This window comes from Balaenoptera musculus, chromosome 12 (genome assembly GCF_009873245.2).
Source record: "Balaenoptera musculus isolate JJ_BM4_2016_0621 chromosome 12, mBalMus1.pri.v3, whole genome shotgun sequence".
Lineage (NCBI taxonomy): Eukaryota > Metazoa > Chordata > Mammalia > Artiodactyla > Balaenopteridae > Balaenoptera > Balaenoptera musculus.
This window is the reverse complement of record NC_045796.1, coordinates 27,609,597-27,631,042: the sequence shown is the minus strand read 5'-3', so window position 1 is coordinate 27,631,042 and position 21,446 is coordinate 27,609,597. Positions and strand designations below refer to the sequence as shown.

Below are 21,446 nucleotides of genomic sequence, written 5' to 3'. Positions count from 1 at the left end.
GGAAGAGCACTAAATAGGAAATGGATCTAAAGTAGTTTTCGACCTTGACTCCACATTGGAACCACCTGGGGAATTTAAAAAATACTGCCACCTGGCTCCCACTCCTAGAGATCCTCAGATAATTGCCTAGGGTGCAGCGTGGGCATCCAGGTATTTAAAAGGTCCCCAGGTGATTTTTCACTCACTGCCAAGATTGAGAAGCAATGATCTGAACCAATGATGCTCCAGTACATGACCTCAATAATCGGTTCAACAACATAACCGTATGGCCAAGGAGAGAGCTATATTTAACTGAACCCACCAGGACTGTGGGGTGTACTAATTTAGAGCATCTACCATGAATAGAAACCAATCCAGCAGGAATGCAGGAAGCATGCAACCAGGCCGTTTGGTGTCTCTGCCACACTAAAGAGTCCGGTCAGGAGCTTCTGGGAAACAGAGGCCTGGATTAAAATCTTGAAAAGCAGCCCGGTATATTTACTGTAGTCAATTATGCACATTACTGCCACCGAAACAGGCCTTGTGTTGGGTTGTGGGAACACTAAAGGAAGGGGAGTTTCCTTCCAGAATTTCACCTTGGAATTTAAACTTTTCCTAGAATATAGCTTCTTTTGTACTTTAAATGGTGTCAGGGATACAAGGTTTATACATGGAAGGTTATGCCATAGTAAGTAGTAACGCTTCTGTTTACCAGAAAGCCAACTCCAAAAAGGAGGCTTTAATAGCATTAAAAAAGGCACAAAAGAAATTTTAACATATCCCAAATCTCAATATTCTATACTTAAATATACACAGCTTTACTAGCAATGCTTGCAAAGCCCAGTTCACATATTCCAAATGCATTTCACTCAGCTTCCTTTCTGCTTAGTCTTGCATCCCTACATTCATCTGCGCTATCTGGTCAGGTGTGTCAATTGTCAGCATTTTCTCACAATTCTCTTTCACAACTGCTTCTGTAGGAGCTTTCAAGGATGAGGAACTGTTGGGTGCAGTGAATTCTTGCTGTCAAAAATATATTACTCTTCAAATCAAAATTCAAAGTGGCACCTATTAAAAGAAAATCTTATAGATTTTCTCAACTGGCTATTTCTCAAATAAAGATGCTAAGGAGAACAGTAAACAAATAGAGAAAAACCATCTGACGCCATTTAAATTTGTGAACTGTAAGTCAGAGGATTTTCAAGAGTTAATGAAGAGGGGACTTCGCTGGTGGTCCAGTGGTTAAAGCTCCGAGCTTCCAGTGCAGGGTAAGCAGGTTCGATCCCTGGTCGGGGAACCAAGATCCCACGTGCTGCATGGCACAGCCAAAAATAAATAAAATAAAATGTGATACGGTTTTAAAAAATATTTTTAAAAAGAGTTAATGAAGAGGAAGAAAGCACTGACCCACTGAAGAGCTAGACAAACTTTAAAACTGGATTTTCTATGGATAAAGAAGATGAGATTATCTATCTACATATTATATATATATCTACACACACACACACACACACACACACACACACACAAATGGAATATTACTCAGCCATAAAAAAGAATGAAATAATGCCATTTGCAGCAACATGGATGCAGCTAGAGATTATCATACTAAGTGAAGTAAGTCAGAAAGAGAAAGACAAATACCGTATGATATCGTTTACATGTGAAATCTATAATATGCCACAAATGAACCTATCTACAAAACAGAAACAGACTCACAAAGAGAAGAGACTTGTGGTTGCCAAGGGGTGGGGTGGGATGGGGTAGGGATGGACTGGGGACTTGGGGTTAGTAGATGCAAACTATTACATATAGAATGGATAAACAAGGTCCTACTGTATAGCACAGGGAACTATATTCAATATCCTGGGATAAACCATAATGGAAAAGAACATAAAAAAGAATGTATATATGTGTATACTGAGTGACTGTGCTGTACAGTAGAAATTAACACAACATTGTAAATCAACTAGACTTCAATAAAAAGTTTTAAAAAATGGATTTTCTAGAAAAAAGTAAGCCTGAACATCATACACATTTAGCATATAGAACCTTAGACCATGCTCAGTGATTAAATGCCCAAAGACATCACCAAGACTTTTTACAAAGCTCTGCAAGTACACTTCAGTAACTGAGAACAGATACTAAATACCGGGTTTGACAACATAAATTCTGCCAACAAAGAGTAATCCAGACAATAAAACAAATTACAGCATCAATATTTCCAGCTTTCTAACTGCAAAAAACACCAGAAAAGTTATTTCCAAATTCTGGAAAGCCGTATCTCAAGGGATTAGAAGACAGACATTAAGGAGGAGAAGAGAATTTGGATTGGCATGGGATGCAGTGGATGACAGCACTTCTGTTCATAATCAGCTTCAGAAGGCAGACTCCACAAGACATAAATACTATGGGGAAAAAAAAGAATAAAGAAGCCAATGACATTAGAGCCAAATAAAAACTCCACATTATACCCGGGCTCTGGGAGCAACTCTACCTCCACAAGTTTTCCTAGTTCAAGTGAGCATCATTCAGCATCCCTAAGGGCACTATTTTACTTTGAGGTGATTACATCGCTTTACTAAAAGAACTTGGTGAAATGGCTAAAAAACAGAACTGAACATAACAACATCAAGTGTTGGCAAGGATGCAGAGCAAGTAAGACTCACATACATTGCTTGTAGGAATGCAAGATTGCACAGCCATTCCAGAGAACAGTTCATCAGTTTCTTATAAACATGCACTTACATATGAGTCGGCAATTCCACTCCCAGGTATTTCCCTTAGATAAATAAGAAAAACCTGTACATAAATGTTTACAGCAGCATTATTTATATCACCAAAGCCTGGAGATAACCCAGTGTTTCTCAGTGGGTGGATGGATTAATCTGTGGGACTTCCTTACAATTGGCAAACTACCACCAATAAATATTGATACACAAAACGCGTCTGAATCTCAAATGCATTATGCTAAGTGAAAAAAATTCAGACTCAAAAGTCTATATGAGAAGATGTGGTACATATATACAATGGAATATTACTCGGCCAAAAGGAATGAAATTGGGTCATTTAGAGAGACATGGATGGACCTAGAGTCTGTCATGCAGAGTGAAAGTCAGAAAGAGAAAAACAGATACCGTATGCTAACACATATACATGGAATCTAGAAAAATGGTACAGATGAACCAGTTTGCAAGGCAGAAATAGGGACACAGATGTAGAGGACAAACATATGGACACCAAGGGGGGAAAGCGGGGGGGGGGGGTATGAACTGGGAGATTGGGGTTGACGTGTATACACTAATATGTATAAAATAGATAACTAATAAGAACCTGCTGTATAAAAAAATAAAATAAAATTTAAAAAAACAAAGTCTATGTGTATGATTACACTTTTATGACACTCTGGAAGAGGCAAAACTAGGATGGTGAACAGATCAGTGGTTGCCAGGCGTTAAGGATAGGAGAACCTGATTGCAGAGGGGTGGCATGAGGGAATTCTCTGGGGCAAGAGAACTCTTCCGGATCAGTATCATAGGGGTGGTTACGTGACTATACATTCGACAAAACAATGAACTGTACACCCCCTAAAGCAGTAAACTGTATGCAAATTAAAAAGTTTTAACTAGAAAAATTTCAAGGGGGGACTTCCCTGGTGGCGCAGTGGTTAAGAATCCTGCCAATGCAGGGGACATGGGTTTGAGCCCTGGTCCAGGAAGATCCCACATGCCGCGGAGCAACTAAGCCCTCGAGCCACAACTACTGAGCCCGCACTCTAGAGCCCACGAGCCACAACTACTGAGCCCGCGTGCCACAACTACTGAAGCCCGCGTGCCACAACTACTGAAGCCCGCGTGCCTAGAGCCCGTGCTCCGGAACAAGAGAAGCCACCGCAATGAGAAGCCCGCGCACCGCAACGAAGAGTAGTCCCCGCTCACCGCAAGTAGAGAAAGCCCGCGGGCAGCAACGAAGACTCAGGGCAGCCAAAAATAAATTTAAAATAAATAAATAAATAAATTTAAAAAAGAAAAATTTCAAGGATTTGGCATTTTTTCCTTTCACCAGTGAACTTTATGGAGGGTCTTTTAAATTGGCTATCTTTACTTTCCAAGTGCTAGTCTATTAATCACATAATCTGCTACATCCCCTGAAAGGCCTCTTCTGGGGGTGACCAGTGACTACTCGGTAACCACGCCAATGGGTTTTTTTTCCCTCTTCACTCTCTGAATCCTTGACCTCCTCGTCCTTCTCCCTTGGCAGGTACGGCATTGCTTAGTTATGCTTTTCCTGACTTTCTGGCTTTTCCGCCTTCTTTGCTGGTTCTTCCTCCTCCTGTGCTTGAAGTGTTGTCTCATCCCCTTTCCATTTTTCTTTCAAAACTCTCCTCACCCTTGTGGCTTCAATCACGTTCCCCTTATGGAATGAATCCCAGAGTCCCAACCTGTTTTTCTCCTTATTCCCATCCTTCCATGTGCTCATTAGACATTTCTACTTACACGTCCCCCTTGCATCTCAAATCTCCATGTTTAAAGCAGAGATTTTTCTAGTTCTCCTACCAAAAGCAGGTCCTCCTCATGACTATTTTCACGCCACCCTTAAACCAACAAGCCAAACTTAAACCTGGTGTATAATATTATATGTCAACTTTTTACCTGCATCCTTTGACACATGCCTCTGTAGAATCTTGAATTAATCATTCTCTTCCCATTTCCACTGCCATGCCACAGTGCTGGCCCAACGCCTGCCCAGAAGACTTTTGCAGGAACTTCAAAGCTAGTCTGTATGTAGCTGAATGTGCCCTTCTTAAATCCCTCCTCTAGTCTACACTGCTACTTCAAAATGAGGATCACATGGGTAGAATACCGATCACCTCACTATCACCAGAGATTTGGCTAACCTGCCTGGTTATGCATATGCTCCTCATACACTCTCCCCTTCCCCCGCCCCGTGATACCCTTCCCAAAGCAGCAAAAATCAATCAAGGGAATGACTTTCCTAGATGAAGGGACCATGCATTCCTAAAAGGCACAGCTGAGCTCTTCTGCTAGACTTTGCAATCAAGCTTTCAAGATCCATGGGTAGAGAATTACCTAATTTATCGCACTTTATTAAAGATATGTTATCCTTAGGAATCATCAACATTTCCTCACTGCCTGCAGAATCATGTACTAACCTCTTAAGCTTGATCACTCCACAATTTGGCCTCAATGTGCCTTCATTCCTAATCCATCTTCTAGACTTTCATGATGAGCCTCACACAACTCAATATGACCAAAACTTTGCTCTTTTCCACATCTGCACCTTTATTTTTCTCTCTTTCCTCCATTCAACTTTATATGTCATTTACCCATTTAAAAAATTTAAATTACTATGCCCAGTATGTTTTCCATGATGAAAGACCACAGCTAGAAGTAATTCTTTCTTCACTTAACTCCTCATAACCTGCAATTATTTGTTTGTGAGTGATGTTTTCCTTTTGAAATCCACGGATCATGTCTTCATCAACCTTTCAGTCACCATAAAGCTTTATAGAAGGTACATATTTCTTGGTCAAATTATGCTAAGCCTCAATATTTTCAATTCTTATAACAATATGAGACCTGAGTTTTAAAAAATAACCCATTTCAAATGATTTTTTATCATGCACCAGGAGGCAAAGATGTTAGATTTTTTTTTTTTTAGAGAACATGCCAATACAAATTAGTGTTTCACACACATGCCTAACTAATGATATCAAATAAATGCACTCTCCTGAGCACAAATGCCTCGTCTAATAATACTTTCCTCCTACTTCGCAAGATGCAAAGGTAAGAGCCAGCCAAAATATAACAGGAAAAAAGTTATCTATTCACTTGGAATGAAGCATTAATAGCTTTAGGACGTGAATTTCAAAACAATGAGTCTAATAACAAATTGTAGTCTGACCCCCATCTAACAATTTTTATTTGCAGATATTTGTAGACCCTGAAATCTAAGACCTTAAATATCACTTTTTAATTTGGAAAAATGCAGTGAAGGGTCATGATCCAGATCACAAAAAAGGCCCATGTTCTTCCACTGCACTGCCTGCTAAAGAGAGAATAAGCCCAATTCCAGGTTCTATGTCATTTTCCCCAAAGGAATAGCAACAGAATTCACAGATTATAGGCATTAACTTATTCCCTGTGCATGAAAGTGTGCTCTTATGAGTTAGTCAAAAGCAGCTTTAACTTTGGTCTTAATTCAGTAGGCTTTTTAAAAGGAAGTTATTAAATTGAGAAATTAGCCCTGCACACTTTCACAACTCTCAAGCACTAGCATAAGATTAAGTACACAAAGCCTGGGCAGAGGCAATTTTGTGAATTTCAATCTGTTACTCAAAATAATAATTTAAAAAGGACTTGACATCCTCTAGTGGTGAAATTGAAAACTTGTTTCCAAGTCAATTATTTTTCTCAGTTCTTGCCTACCTTTTGTTATTGAAATATATGTGGAAAGAACTGTTCATTCTCAAGAAAAATTTAAAAAATCACCATAAAGAATGTGACTTGACTACCTTTGAGTAGAAAATATATACTGATAGAAATAGCTTTTAGGGCTTCCCTGGTGGCGCAGTGGTTGAGAGTCTGCCTGCCAGTGCAGGGGACACGGGTTCGAGCCCTGGTCTGGGAAGATCCCACATGCCGCAGACCGACTAGGCCCGTGAGCCACAATTGCTGAGCCTGCGCGTCTGGAGCCTGTGCTCCGCAACCAGAGAGGCTGCGATAGTGAGAGGCCCGCGCACCACGATGAAGAGTGGCCCCCGCTTGCCACAACTATAGGAAGCCCCCGCACAGAAACGAAAACCCAACACAGCCATAAATAAATAAATAAATAAATAATTTTTTAAAAAGGGTATAATATCTCTTTAAAAAAAAAAAAGAAATAGCTTTTAAATGTTGAAAGAAATATGATTTTTATATGCTACCTTTCAATATTCTTAACAAATGTCTCATTTTATAGGTCATATACTGCCAATTTTCAACCCATCTTTGATACACATACATACATATGTATATAATTATGAACACATTACAGGTGTTATTTTTATAATCACCTGAGATTCTAAACTAAATTGCCCTAAAATTAGACCACAGTCTTTGCACAGGGACAGAAAAACTAAGAGAGACATTTAAGAATGGGCCCTACCGCCTAACAACCAGTCCTAAAAAGGGAAGAAAATGAATCCCTCAACAAATGTTGCCATTTGAGGTGGCAATTTTCACCTCTTGATGCTAATAAAAGACAGAAATCCCCACCCCACCCCCAAAAAACCCACTCAATACAATCCTGTAATTGTTAAAAAAAAATAATGATTTGCAGCATTTGAATGTTATAATGTGCAATATGTCCATAAGAATAAAGCACTACATTGAAGTCTGATACTCAGGTATAGGTCACATGTTTTAAATATATGGAAAACTTCATAAGTTGTTAAAATTCAAGCAGTCCTCACTTGTACACTCAAAATATCGCTACCTAGATTTAAATATATATATATATATATTTTTTCATCTTTCTTCTTTCTTTGACACCTGCTCACACAGGTGCTCTGAGCACGAAAAACCTTAATAGTAATCCAGGGCTAGAAAAATAGGAAAAAGATGTGAGCCGGCAATAAGTTTTAGTTAAATTATAAAGTACAATTATTCGAAAGACCATTTATAAAATTTGTCCCTTGGAAACTGGAGTTTCTAGGTAGAGATGTGGAAGAATTGTTTTCTATGAAGGAGACGGCAGCCAATTAAATTGCCCTCTTCCTAAAGAAAATATTTCACTGACGGCCACAGGGTTGATTTGTAGGTTAATTGTTAGAAGCATGACCAGTTCGTTAGTTAACATGCTTGGGCACTGAATAAGCTAGTTTGTAGTTCACTTACATCTGAACAACTTGTTCACGTGCAGATTCTAGGAAGTGTTTATTACTTATTTGAGCAAAAACTACTGTGTACAGAAGCAGGTTTTTTTTGTTTTTTCTTTGTGGGGATTAGGCACCAAACCATTTATATTCTCAGTGAGGATGCTGCCCTCCTGCTGCCCTCTCTTGGGGGACCGTAACCCTCAGCACCCGGCTTATCAAGTTCCCTAAAGCAATTACAAAGGCACGTCCTCTAAGCCACCCCTTCCCCACCCCAAACGAAAATAATGACCTGCCAATCTTTCAAACATTTTAAGACAAAATAAACCACCCTACAGGAAGTTGCGTGACTTCAAAGTAAACAAGTTCAAGAGCCCTTGTCTTAACCTCAGGTATTTTGGCTGGAGGGATTAAGTCATTAGTCTTTAGGCGCCCAAACGCTACCTGGCAGAACAGATACATCATTTGCAAATACTCTTATAGCTTTTTTGGACCTTTCACATTAAAATAAGCATACCGTCTAAGTCAATACCTCTTTTTTGAGGGTGGGGGGAGTCTTACATTTAGATAACAATTGTTTCCAATTATGTGTACGCAGAAAACACAACACAGTTGGGGAGCCTGCAATTTGAATGTCTTTTTAACATAAGAAACTACCTCACCGCCCCCATCCCAAGTGTAGGAAGGTACCAGAAACAGTTTACTGGCCAAGAATAGAAGAGGGGACCAGGAGAGAGGGGTGGATCTGCAAGAAAAAACTATCGCGAGGGGGAAAATCGGCTGCATATAATAAAATGGGGGAGGGGAGGACTTCACGCTCTTGGAGATGTGAGCTCCTGCCCCTGCCTCTGGCGTGGAAGTTGGGAAGAGGGGGTTCCTCAACACAGCGCCTTGAGGAGCCTAGCCAGCGTTCCCGCCTTGGGTTGGTGCACGGACTAAAAACATGAACGCCGAGGACCCTTGTTTCAAGTCAACGAATATCTGAGCCACCCCACCCCCCAGCACCTGCAGGCCCCATCATCCTGCAACCAGCCCCTGCCTCGCGACCCCAGATCTCAGAACTCTCGTGAGCCGGTCGTAACTGCGGACCCCAGGGCAGGGGTCGGGCGCTGCTCACGCGCGACCATCGCGCCGGGCTACCCCGGCACCCGGTGCGCCGGTTAAGGCCAAAGAGTTTGCGCAGAAAAGGGTAATCCTGCTAGCCGTACCTGGCCGAGGATTTTCCGGCTGGCGGTTTGGTTTGGGGGATACGATTTTCCCATTGAATTGAATTAAACCCAGCCCGGCAGGTGGTAGAGGGGCGGCCAGCGTCTCTCCACTTCCTCCTCCCGCCCGCGCTCCCTGGCGCGTTTCCACCTGTTTGGGGTAAGTCGAGCTGGAGCGCAAGAGGGGCGGCCGGCACTGTGGCCGGGCGCCGGCGAACTTGGGCGCCGGGGCCGAGCAGCCGACGCGCGGAGGCGGAGGGCGGAGGGCAAGCGGGCTCCGAGCCGGGGTGCGCGGCGCGCCGGACTGGCCTTTCCGGGCAGCGGCCGGGCGGGGGAGGGGAGCGCCGGCGCCCCGCGCGAGCCCACTCCCCCCACCCCCCGACCCCCACAGCCCTGCTCGCTCTTCCCGGCCCGAGCCCGCCGGACCACCACCTGCCCCCGCAGCTCATTCACCTGTTTCGCTCTGCGCAGCGCCATCGCCGCCCGTGTGGCGGTCGCCGCCAGCTCTCAGGTCCGCCATGGTGCTCCGATGACGCTCCCGGAGAGCCGCTCCGCCCTCTTCCTCGGCTTGGCTCCCGCCGGCCCCCCCGCCTGCCAGGCCCCCGGCCCAGACAGGTGAACGCCGTCAGGGAAGGGCGGAGGAAGGAAGGAGCGAGCGCTCGCGAGCCCGAGGCGTTCTGGGCCCGGCGCGCGGGCGCGCCCCCTCGTGGGCAGGTGCGGCGTGGCAGCCACTCCGACTCACGCGGCTGGGTTTCCGCAACCAGAGAGCGGGCGGAGCCAGGCACCTGGGCCGCGAGCTTCAGGCCCCGGCTGCCCGCACCTCGAGGTCTGGAGGCGGGTCGGCGACGCTTGGTGGCGCTAGGAACTGGGACGGTCTGAGGATCAGACAAAGTGAGGCGAGAGCGTGCGGACGCTCTATTCGTCTCTGAGCTCTGAAGCAGCCAGGTCAATGTTAGTTTCGCCAAGACTGGCGTTCATGGTGACAGCCGCCAAAGAGTATGATGCCACGTGGAAAGCCGAAGTACACGGGCTGGATTCCACACTGCGGTCCGGTCTCCATTCTGCGTTTTAGGACGCCATTGTTGATGACCAGTCTTTTCACCAGGCTTCTATATCTGATGAACCCCAGGGCATACAGCTTAATGAAACTTGTGCCCAGTGATGTGGCTTTTCTTATTCTTGATTTCCGGTTAGCAACTACCTTGCGACTCCTGTCTTGCTCCGGAAGACCAGGAAAAAAAGCAGTAGGCAACAACAGTTTCTTTTTTTAAAGAAACATTATTAGCTGCGGAGAAACCAATTTCTGCTCTAATAAGCAAATAAACGTTAAGCAACAAAATGCTGAGGAAAAAAAAAGTAGCCTGTATAAATGGAAACATAAAGGAACAAAACAGAGCAGCGCTCAGTTCTGCCTCGTTAACACAGAGATGTACTCCCACAGACTCGGTTGGCTGAACACAAACGGCAAGCTCCCAACAGTTTAAAACCCTTTCAAGGACTTCAGCAGAATCTAGTGGACACCCAAGGGTGCCTGAGAACAGTGTTGGATTTCTCGCTAGGGTGACAATTCTTACCATCCTTGCACGCACATCCTGCCACTGAGCCCAGCAGTGCACTGGTTTTATTTGGTTTACTGGGTCACTGGCTGACTAGGCAGAGGTTTTGCTTAAGGGACACGTGCTGTGGTTTGTAGTCCTGGATTTTCCCTTAGTGCCATTTCTACAGTGAACTAGGCAAACTGATCATTTAGCAATATGATCTTCCTAAATCACATTCAAATACCTCTTATCACACTTCTAATCGATAAAAGTAAAACACCAGGTGGGTGGAAGTAGTTTCAGACCTCAGCTTGGGCCCAAGCAAAGATATATTTTACTACATTGTCACCAGAGTTTAAGACACTTTCCTGTGAACATCAGAAAGACTCCCTTAGCTGAATTTTGAGAGTTGAATTCTCTGGAAGAACCTTGGGAAAAGGAGGTGATTTGTTTTCAAAAGGAGGTGTTTGTTTTCTGCTATACCATTTACTGAAGTAAACCAATGAGTTCTTTCTTTGACTCCCCACCCCTCAAAATATCGAAGACTAATTGGTGTTTTTATTTGTATGGGTGTTTGGTTTTTGGGTTTGTGTGTGCTTATCCCTTCTCTCATTCTTTTGATAACTTATGTTTCAGTTTGTCACAAGTTACACAAAAACAAATGCAATAAGAAACACACCAAAATTCTTCACTTGGGCCCTGTACAGACTTTGCATTCCAAACCTCACGCGGTGTCTGTAACAGGGTGGACTGTTGCGTGAATGCAGGAATGGATGACGTCCGTTAAATGTCACACACCACCACGTTGTGCTTTCTGTTGTCCTTTGCTTAGAACATGGAAGCCATCTGTCCTGAGCTCCCACATCCATCTCAGAATCTCACGGAATCATCATGATTCCCCTTCCCGGGGAGGAGCTGAACTTCCAGATGCCACCCCCTCCGCTCCTGCCTCCTTTGAAACTTCATCCCTCTTCCCTACTCCTCGAGTGCCTCCATTCAAGGCGCTCTGCCCCAACAAATACATTTAGGAGTCTTTGATTCAGAACATTTCTTCCTTTGACTTCCCACCCTCCCAATCTCTTGTCACACGTTTTGTTCACCAAAGGGTATACGTGTGTGGACTCTGGTGCCATCATCAGCTTACCATCTTTGTTTAACCAGCTGTGGTCTTTCTTACCTGTCTATAAAAACCTTCTAGGTCACAAAATCAAATAACCTGTTATTATTTTTTAATCCCTCATTCCCTTAGACTTTCTGCAGCCCTCGACCCTGATCGTCTTCCTCTTGGCTTACACCACTGGCCTGGTTTTTTTCTCATTCCTCTGTGACCAGTTCTTTTGTCTTTTTGTGGACTTAAATTCCTCCTCCTTCTCGACTTGTCCCCAAACTTCCCTCCTCCCCAAATCTTAGGCCATAACCTTTCTGCTCTACTCTGTTTCTCACACAGTCCTCATTTACTATTAGCTCCATCCAAGTGACTCCTAAATCCAGAATCAATACTCTTGACCTCAGTCCTGACTTCCACCAATACATTCTCAATGGTCTCCGCACATTCTAGCACGATGCCCTGCCATTAATTCAACATGTCCCAGACCAGCACCGCCCCAAACTTGACTATTTTTGAATCCTTCTCTCACTCACATACGCTCAACATCTGTCCTTTCGTTTTCATTGTCATCACTACCCAAATCCGTGTTCCCAAATCTTGTCAATTCATTGTTCTAATTCCACCTTCTCAATTCCTATTGCTCTAACTCCTACTAGACCCTCATTCACATCTGAAACAGTCTCTGAACTGCTCTGTTCAACTTCCGTTCCCCCTCATTTACCCAACACAACTTCACCAGGTTAATCTTCTAATACACAGCTACTTTACACACACCCACTCCCTTGCTCAAAAAAACTGAGTCCCCGTTTCTACATAATTAAATACTAACTTCACTTCCCTCCCTGACCACCCCCCAATCACATCCTGAGCTCTCTACTATCCCATTTTCCACTTTTCATCTCTATAATTTATATTTCCAGCCAAGTAAGAATTTGAATGAGTTAAAATTTTTGTATGCTTTAATGCAATATAAAGGTTGTTCACTTTCTCTAGAACACGTTGAAAATCTCTTTCTGCCTTTGTTCTTGGAGCTCTCTGCCCAGAGCGACTTCTCCAGTCCTGACTAATTTAATAATTCCTTCCTTCCAAGGCCTCCTCAGTGAAGCCTGTTCCACCTGCCCAGGCTCCCAGCAAGCCTGTCCTCTGAACCTCTCCAGGGCCTCTGAGCTTGCCATTTGTCCAGCCTTTAACACAGACTAGATGTGATTTGTTACTGCAAATCTGTCTCTTCAATCTGATACGAATTACTTGGTGGCAGGGACTTTGTCTTCTCTTTCTCTATAGGTGTCCGTAAAGTCTGGAACCATCAATTATTTGATTTGTTGACAGACTGCAGATGTCCTTGATGACACACGTGCCTTGCCTGCATTCTGAACTTGAAGGGCTTCACGTATCTCTCTCCTCCTGCTACAGCGCCTCACACAGAGTAAGCATTCCAGTGGGTTCGCAATAATTCCTCACTGTCAGACTGTTTCATGTGATGGCTTGGGAATGAATGAAACAAAATATGCAATGACAGAATTGGGAGAGAGAGGTCAAAATGTGGTTAAAAAGAAACACTGGCTCTACTTTCCCCAGCAAATTCCAGTTTTGTTTCTCTAATGAGACTGCCGCCAGCACCCATGCATAACTGTTTTGTTACAAACCATCTTTCTGGGTTCAGCTCTGGACCTTCACTTCTCTGTAAAGCCTTTCTTGACCCCCTCTGGCAGTTAGATGTAACTATAGCACTTACTACATGTACTGTTGTTTTACTGTCCTGATTCCACCTCTGACAGTGAGCTTCAGGGCCAAGAACTGTGTCTTCTTCATGCACAGAATGCAGTACCCAGGACGTATTTAATGAGTACTTTGGGGTGAATAATGAGGTAACACTAGCAGGCAGCATCACAGTGTTCACTATCTGCTAAGCATTGCACTATGCACCTCACCTGCATTATTTTATTTAAATCTTACCACAATCCCATGTTATTTCCCCCGTTTCAAATGAGGCAACCGAGACTGGGAGAGGTTAATTAGTTTGCCCAAGGTCACCAGGTGAGTGGTAGTTTTGCTCCAGGCCTGTGTACTTGGACTCTTGCTGCACTAAATGAACAATGAATAGTAACCATCTGACTGCCACCTCAATGGAAAGGGGCTGTCCGTGTACCTCTCCAGGTGTCACTTGGAATTAGGAGGTGGGGCTTGATAGTTTTAAGTTATCTGTAGAGCTTTGTAAAAAGACCTCTGGGCCCTACCCCAAACCAATAACAACGGTTTCTCTGAGGTGGTAGCATCAATATGGTTTTTAAAGCATCCAGGTCATGATAATGTGAAGCTGGGTTGAGACTCACTGGCCTAGATGGATGCCAAAGGCCTTTTAATGCAAACCTTTCATGAAAATGGGGCCATAATGGAATTGCCTTCTTTTGTGACTAAGACCCAGAATTCTGGAAAAAAAAACCAAACAAAAACAAGAATTAAGAAAACCTAGTGATGCTAGTCTGGGAATGTATTATGAACCATGTAGGGATAGTGGGATATTTGCCCATAGATATAGGGTAAGAGGAAGATCCCAAGGGGAGATTATATCATTAAAGAGTCGGCTGAAGATGGGTAGCATGATCCTGTATATGGTCTAAAAAAAGCACTTTACCATTACAGGTGGGGATATGAACTGTGGCTTAATGAAGAAGTTACCCTGTGTTTCAATATGAGTGAAATGATATATCATTTAATTTATACCTCACCTCCTTTGAGATTTCCCCACAGGACACAGGAGGCAACTATCTGTCCTCAGGATTGGGATGTAAGAAAAAGATGCACCTATGTTGTTGCAAGTATCAGATGAGGACATATTGGTGAGAACTTTTCGCATACTCTAATGCAATATACAAAAAATATATTGTATGCTGATGGGACTTCCCTGGTGGCGCAGCGGATAAGACTCAGTGCTCCCAATGCAGGGGGCCTGGGTTCGATCCCTGGTCAGGGAACTAGATCCCACACGCATGCCACAACTTAGAGTTCACGTGCCACAACTAAGGAGACTGCGAGCCGCAACTAAGGAGCCAGCAAGCCACAACTAAAGGAGCCCTGGAGCCACAACTAAGGAGCCCACCTGCTGCAACTACAACTTAATGAAACCAAATAAATAAATGAATATAAAAAAATATATATATGTATAGTATGTTGATTTTTACATAGAAGTAAAGATGCCTCCTGTTTTATCAAAGACTGTTCTGTATGGATCAAGTCATGATACAGCTCTGATATTTCTATCTTGCATAATAAACAGGTTCCTCTGTATTTAAGAAATTTGTTTATGTCATTCATTCACCTAGGAGCTTCAGACTTCATCCTATTCACATGGGCAGGCTTATAAAATATAATACGTATCCAGCTTAAAATAAAAATATTTCCCTCAAATATGAGAACTAAAATTAAGGGAATAGAAAATGCAGTGTTCTCCATTGGGATGCTATTTGCAGCCCCTCTGAGGTACACAATAGTCATCCATGGTAACTTGGGGCCTTGAGAAAAAGACACTGACTTTCTTTTATTCTGTTTTTCCACGTTCTTTCTTTTACCACTCTGTAGCCCTGAGGAATGACTTGGACGTCAGTTGTTCTTTGACTACTTGAAGAGAAGACAGATTCTATTTAATGTTAGAGATGAAGAAACGGTTAGAATTTTGACACAGTAATTATCTAGATTGCCAAAACAAAATACGAATTCTTTAGAATTTATCAAAACAGTATGTCGAGAGTCTTTTTACTTTTTAGAGTAAATATGACACAAGGGGTAGCTTTAGAACAAGCTAACGTTACTAGGATTCAGGCAGGTGCAACTGGTACAGTTCAGTAGTACATAAATGACTCAAACGAATGTACTCTAGACCGGAAACTTAAGTTACAAAATATAGTCAATATTACAATTAATACAGGTAAGTAAAAACCATTGCTCTCAGATTCTGCACACTTAAAAAAAAAACCCATAAACTTTATACAATAATCAAAATCACGCACTTCTACTCAAATTATTAGGGCATATTACAAACACATATAAGCCTAAAAAGTTATGGTCACATTTTGGTTTTGTTCCAGTGATGCACAATCACATGAAATGTTCTATCCGTTTCGTGTGAAATAAACATTTGGCTGAAGTGCTATAGCTGCTGAATTAACAATATTTCCATACAAATGTTTAGACTAAAATAATCCCAAACATCGCAGTGTTTAGGATTATTCTGAGAGTCCTTACAAAGAGTCCTTATGAATCATAGAAGTAGAAGCAGTTAGGAAATTTCTAACAAATTTAGAGTAAACAAATACTGGATTTAAAGTGCAGCTTCTTTCTCCTCTCCCTTCGATTCTCCCTCGCCTAGAAGATCAGGTCTGTATTCGTTTTTAGAATCTCCGTGGAAAGTTGGAAACAAATTGAGCGACAGTCAAGTCTGTTTGTCTCGAAAGTCAGTGATGGCTTTCCACAGTGTACACAGCATCCCTCCCCTGTTTAAAGACACAAGAACATGGTGAAGCGATCACTTCATTTGAAACAGTGCCCTTGAGATATGAAAGTGACTTCTTAGCTTTCAGTGGCTCTGATCAGAACATGAAGATCCCGAAGTCTTATCAGTCATTATGTATTCTTTTTGTATATATTTTCTCCTCATCCCTCCATGTCTTTCCTTTCCACTCCCACAGACTACCAGGGCCCAAAGCATCATTTTAGACTTTCCGCACTTTTGAAATGTGTCTTTCTAGAGGTGGGTCAGAGTAATAGTTATGTATGTGCTTGGCCTGATGGAAAAACCAAATTATTATAAGACACTGTATCAGATTATGGCAGGTATTTGGATGGTAAATCAGTACCTCATCCTGATATTTCTATTAAGCATGACACAATCATGAACCAAATTAGAGCATTTGTTTAAGGCAGCTTTAGAATATCTGTATGGTCTTAATCTGATATGTTATCAAGAAAAGTCTTCCAGCTGACTTTGCATTTACTGCTTTAGACACATTGCTTATTAGAGCTCCCAATAATAGCCTTCTACAACTAACTCAGGTTTCTCAGAGCAGCTGAGAACCAGAGAGCTTTACCCAGGACTGTAGAGCTAGTTAGAGCTAGGTAGCGACCCAGGACGGAAGGGACCCAGGCTTCCTGATCTCAGCCCAGTGCGCTTTCCATCATGATGAGACTGAATAGAAAGAAAAGTGGTACCTTAGTCTCAGGCATTTTAAATCGTCACGTGTAACATAGTAGAGAACATCTGCTAGTGAATAATCCTCAGCCAAAAACTGTGGAGAAAGTAAAATATGCACAAAAGTAAGATGTTTTATGTACTTTCAATAAGTAGCAAACTATCCATAATGTAAACGTTGGCAATAATGAAAAAACAATCTAAAAGGAAATCCACTAAAGACATAATCTTTTTGGAATTATTAGAAAAAAGTTCCCCCTATTACAAAATAATTACAAAGAAATACATCCATATGCCTTCCAGGAGCATAAAGATTACAAGCAACACAGAATTTCTGATTGGTTTTCTGATGAGTAGGTAAGACTTGCTTGTAATTACACCTGCTGCTTATAAAATAATGTTTTTATTTAGGGTGTACTGCTTTGTAGCTTTATTTTTCTCTAGTGGATAAAAAGTGTTGCTTACACTTAATTTCTGATAAAAGGTACTTTCCAGGGGCTTCCCTGGTGGCGCAGTGGTTGAGAATCTGCCTGCCAATGCAGGGGACACGGGTTCAAGCCCTGGTCTGGGAGGATCCCACATGCCGCGGAGCAACTAGGCCCGTGAGCCACAGCTACTGAGCCTGCGCGTCTGGAGTCTGTGCTCCGCAACAAGAGAGGCCGTGATAGTGAGAGGCCCGCGCACCGTGATGAAGAGTGGCCCCCACTTGCCGCAACTAGAGAGAGCCCTCGCACAGAAACGAAGATCCAACACAGCCATAAATAAATAAATTAATTTAAAAAGAAAAAGATCTAGTAGAGTAAAAGATGTTTAAAAAAAAAAAAAAAAAGGTACTTTCCAATACTTACTACAAAATCAGAGTCCTGAATTTAAGTGAAGCTTTTAATTCTAAATCTTTTAAGAAGGGCAGTGATTTAGTGGATCATCAATTACTACTCCTTAATTTTGATTTGAACCTAAGTTAGAGGGAAAAATATATATATATATTTTTAAATTAATTTTTGGCTGTGTTGGGTCTTCGTTTCTGTGCGAGGGCTTTCTCTAGTTGCGGCAAGTGGGGGCCACTCTTCATTGCGGTGTGCGGGCCTCTCACTGTCGCGGCCTCTCTTGTTGCGGAGCACAGGCTCCAGATGCACAGGCTCAGCAGTTGTGGCTCACGGGCCCAGCTGCTCCGCGGCATGTGGGATCTTCCCAGACCAGGGCTCGAACCCATGTCCCCTGCATTGGCAGGCAGATTCTCAACCACTGCGCCACCAGGGAAGCCCAAGGGAAAAATATTTTGATGAACTTGATTGGATACATTATTTCCCATAGGCAAGAGAGTCCTTTAAATTTATATAATTTGTTATGCAGACTTCTAAGGAGACCCTAAATTTTATTTAGTGGTCCAATAAATTATCAAGTCAAGAGAAATACATTTTTATTCTTAGTTGTTTAAAAAATTTAAATATAAAACTGAAATCAATGTAATATTGTACTGAGGCCCTTTCTATAAAATAATAAAAATGTAACCTCTTACTATGTATATATGTGTATACATATTATGTAATCTTAAAACATAAAGAAATGCTATTCATGCTGACTACAAAAGCTCCCTATAGGGAGCAGAGATGAATTAGGTTCTTATAGACATAATATAGTTTATATAGAAAGTGTCTGTTTCTGCCATAAGTTCACTAACTAGTCTAGTTTATTAAGTAGCAATAAATAGCTGCTGCCCAGTGGAGTCTAAGAATGTCACAAGAGAATTAAAAAGTTAACAAACAAGAGAAAGAATTAGAAACAGAAGAACTTTTTTCTTTCAGTTCTGTCTTGATTTTTCCTACTCTTTATTTTCAACTCAACAACATAAAAATCCTTAGGAGTTCTGGACCACAGAGCTTTCACCTGCCTCTGCACATTCTGCACCTCTACCTCCAAAGAGTTTTCCCTTCTCATCTGCCCCCCACCCCAGAACATACATACAGATAGTGTATTCCTACACACTCCTTTAGACTTCAGCTCACTGGTCATCTCAAAAAACCTTCCCCAGCTTCTCCCTCCCTCTGTCTCGTAACACTTGATAACCTTTCCTTCACAGAATTGACCACGACATAATTGCACTTGTATCTATGGGATTATTTGATTATCATCTGCCTACCCTGGTCTGTGAGGGCAGGGTTGGGTCTGCATTTCTCACCAGTGTACCCCCTGTGCCTAGCACATAGTAGGCACTCAACATTATGAAACAAAGTGAAAGAATGCTTGTCCCACTGAATGTTTTCTTTACCCGACTTATAGTGTCTTCATCGGCTCCATTTTCTCTCAGCCATTCAGTAAGTTCAGAATCTTCAGTATTTGCGCCAGGAGAATTCAGGTGACACACAGGCAACCCAGGAATATCTAGAACAGCATTGAGGGGAGGGAAGGACGCTCTTAGCTTCAGCTAACAGAGGTCATCTGAGACCCTCCTGGTCAACATTTATTGATACTTTAAAAGATTTTTCTCTATCAGAGTATAATTAATAGAAACCATTGAGATTGGTAGTCTACATGATAATATAAATAAAACTCTTTAACACTGCTTAGTATACTAGTAAATGGAGAGTCAGTAACAATAATTAATGATACTCCCACCTTATAGTTTCATATCAATTTTATAGCTTCTTAGAATAAAATGGTACACCAAAATTGTACTGTGTTTTTCATGCAACGAAGATGAGCATAATTAGCAGAGAGCCATATAATTATAATAATCTCTTTTTCCACTATTTGCAATAATATGGAAGGACCATATATCTGAACAAAAAAAATATGAACTTTATTTTCCTCTAAACAGGCTAAATAAGATTGTCTAAAGATTATCTTTCATACTCAATTTCTCACAGAATAGATTTCTTCAAAGTTCCATCTGACTTTTTTAAAAAATTGAGATATAACTGACATATAACATTGTATTAGTTTAAGGTGTATCCAATTTATGACTTTTTATTACCGTATCTTGATTCTGTTTAAGCCTTGTCAAGTTATAAGGGGGGGGGGTGGGAACACTAGAAAACACAGAATACAAATGCAAAATGACAAAAAATATTATTTTATTCTAGTAATTTCATTGTGAAATCTTAAAAAGAAATAAGGACAAAAAAATGGAGAGCTCTACTTACTTCAATAACATATAATCTCAGGAAATGGTGATTATGAATCATCTTATTTTTACTGCACTTATAAGAAATGATAGCTGGCTACAATTAAGAACTGGATTTTTTTTAAGGCAACTTCTGCTTGTAGTTGTGGTACAAGTGACAGATGCTGATTAAGCCATGCCATAAAGCTACCTGTTGGCTTTCTAGCTTTTTGTGGCAGCCTGGTTGAACAGTATTACTTTAAAATTTTCTGCTATTCACCTATTGGTTGGGACTTAAGCTTCAGGTGTTTAATTTCTTGGTCTCTTTCTTCAATAGCTTGATGAAGGAGTGCTTGTAATTCTTTCTCTTTCTGAACCAATTCTTCCAGTAATCTGCGGAAGGAAATTACATTGGTTGACAGGATAATAAAGCTAGAGCAGCCACAGAGTGACCTTCTAGACAAGGGCTTCTCAAGCTGTAATGAACACAGACACCCCTGGGATTTTATTGAAATGCAGATTCTGATCCAGTAACCTGGGGCTGGGGAGTGGTTAGGGAGGACCTCTGAGCTTCTGCATTTCTAATGAGCTCCCAGCTGATACTCATGTTGCTGGCCCCACAGACCCCAAAGTTGAGCAGCAAAAGCTCTAGAAGGCGTGTTTCCAGAACAAGAACTTAAAACTCCACCCCAGTTGTCTTCCAGAATCTTAAGAGATGTGTCTGTTTTTTACGACCAAAATGGAAAAAAGTAATAAGATATTAACAAGAATATATCTTACAGGTCTGGCCACCTCATCTAAAACAGTTTGGTAAAATTGGGCATACGAAGGCAATGCAACGCAGAAAGGTAGTCACTTTTTTTAAACTATGAAAATTTGAGAAGTTAACTACAGGTGAGGTCACCTATAGTACCTGGCGTATAATAAATCCTCAATAAATGTTAATGGTGGGGCTTCCCTGGTGGCGCAGTGGTTGAGAATCTGCCTGCCAATGCAGGGGACACGGGTTCGAGCCCTGGTCTGGGAAGATCCCACATGCCACGGAGCGACTGGGCCCGTGAGCCACGGTTGCTGAGCCTGCGCGTCTGGAGCCTGTGCTCCGTCCGCAACAGGAGAGGCCGCGATGGTGGGAGGACCTCGCACCGCGATGAAGAGTGGCCCCCGCTTGCCGCAGCTGGAGAAAGCCCTCGCGCAGAAAAGAAGACCCAACACAGTCATAAATAAATAAATAAAATTTAAAAAAAAAAAAAAAAAAAAAAAAAAAAAAAAAAAAATGTTAATGGTGGTTGCTTGGGTTGTTGTGGTTGCTACTGTTATTTCTCTCCTTCTAAGGGGAGCAGTGAGGTGGTAAAAGGATAGCTGTGTTCCTGGTACATTTGTTCCTAGCTGGCATCTGATGCATTCTCCAAAGAAACAAGGAGAAATATTATTACACATAGTTCTTACCCATGA

The 21,446-nt window shown here is 42.0% G+C and overlaps 2 protein-coding genes across 3 annotated transcripts in view; both read right to left on the bottom strand.

Moving 5' to 3' along the window:
* The window catches only part of MAP7 (microtubule associated protein 7), a 164,190-nt gene extending 154,509 nt beyond the window's left edge, over positions 1-9,681 (bottom strand). The window contains exon 1 of the mRNA XM_036871374.1: positions 9,514-9,681. Within this exon, the coding sequence (XP_036727269.1) occupies positions 9,514-9,580 (67 nt within the window). The 5' untranslated portion in view covers positions 9,581-9,681. The remainder of the gene's footprint in view (positions 1-9,513) is intronic.
* A 5,602-nt stretch (positions 9,682-15,283) lies between these two features.
* Positions 15,284-21,446, bottom strand: part of MAP3K5 (mitogen-activated protein kinase kinase kinase 5) — a 227,139-nt gene continuing 220,976 nt past the window's right edge. For both annotated transcript variants that reach the window (XM_036871441.1, XM_036871444.1), the window contains 4 exons: positions 20,275-20,387; positions 19,161-19,273; positions 16,912-16,988; positions 15,284-16,196 (listed from right to left, as the gene is read on the bottom strand). In XM_036871441.1, coding sequence (XP_036727336.1) covers positions 16,136-16,196; positions 16,912-16,988; positions 19,161-19,273; positions 20,275-20,387 — 364 coding nt within the window. In that variant the 3' untranslated portion in view covers positions 15,284-16,135. The remainder of the gene's footprint in view (positions 16,197-16,911; positions 16,989-19,160; positions 19,274-20,274; positions 20,388-21,446) is intronic.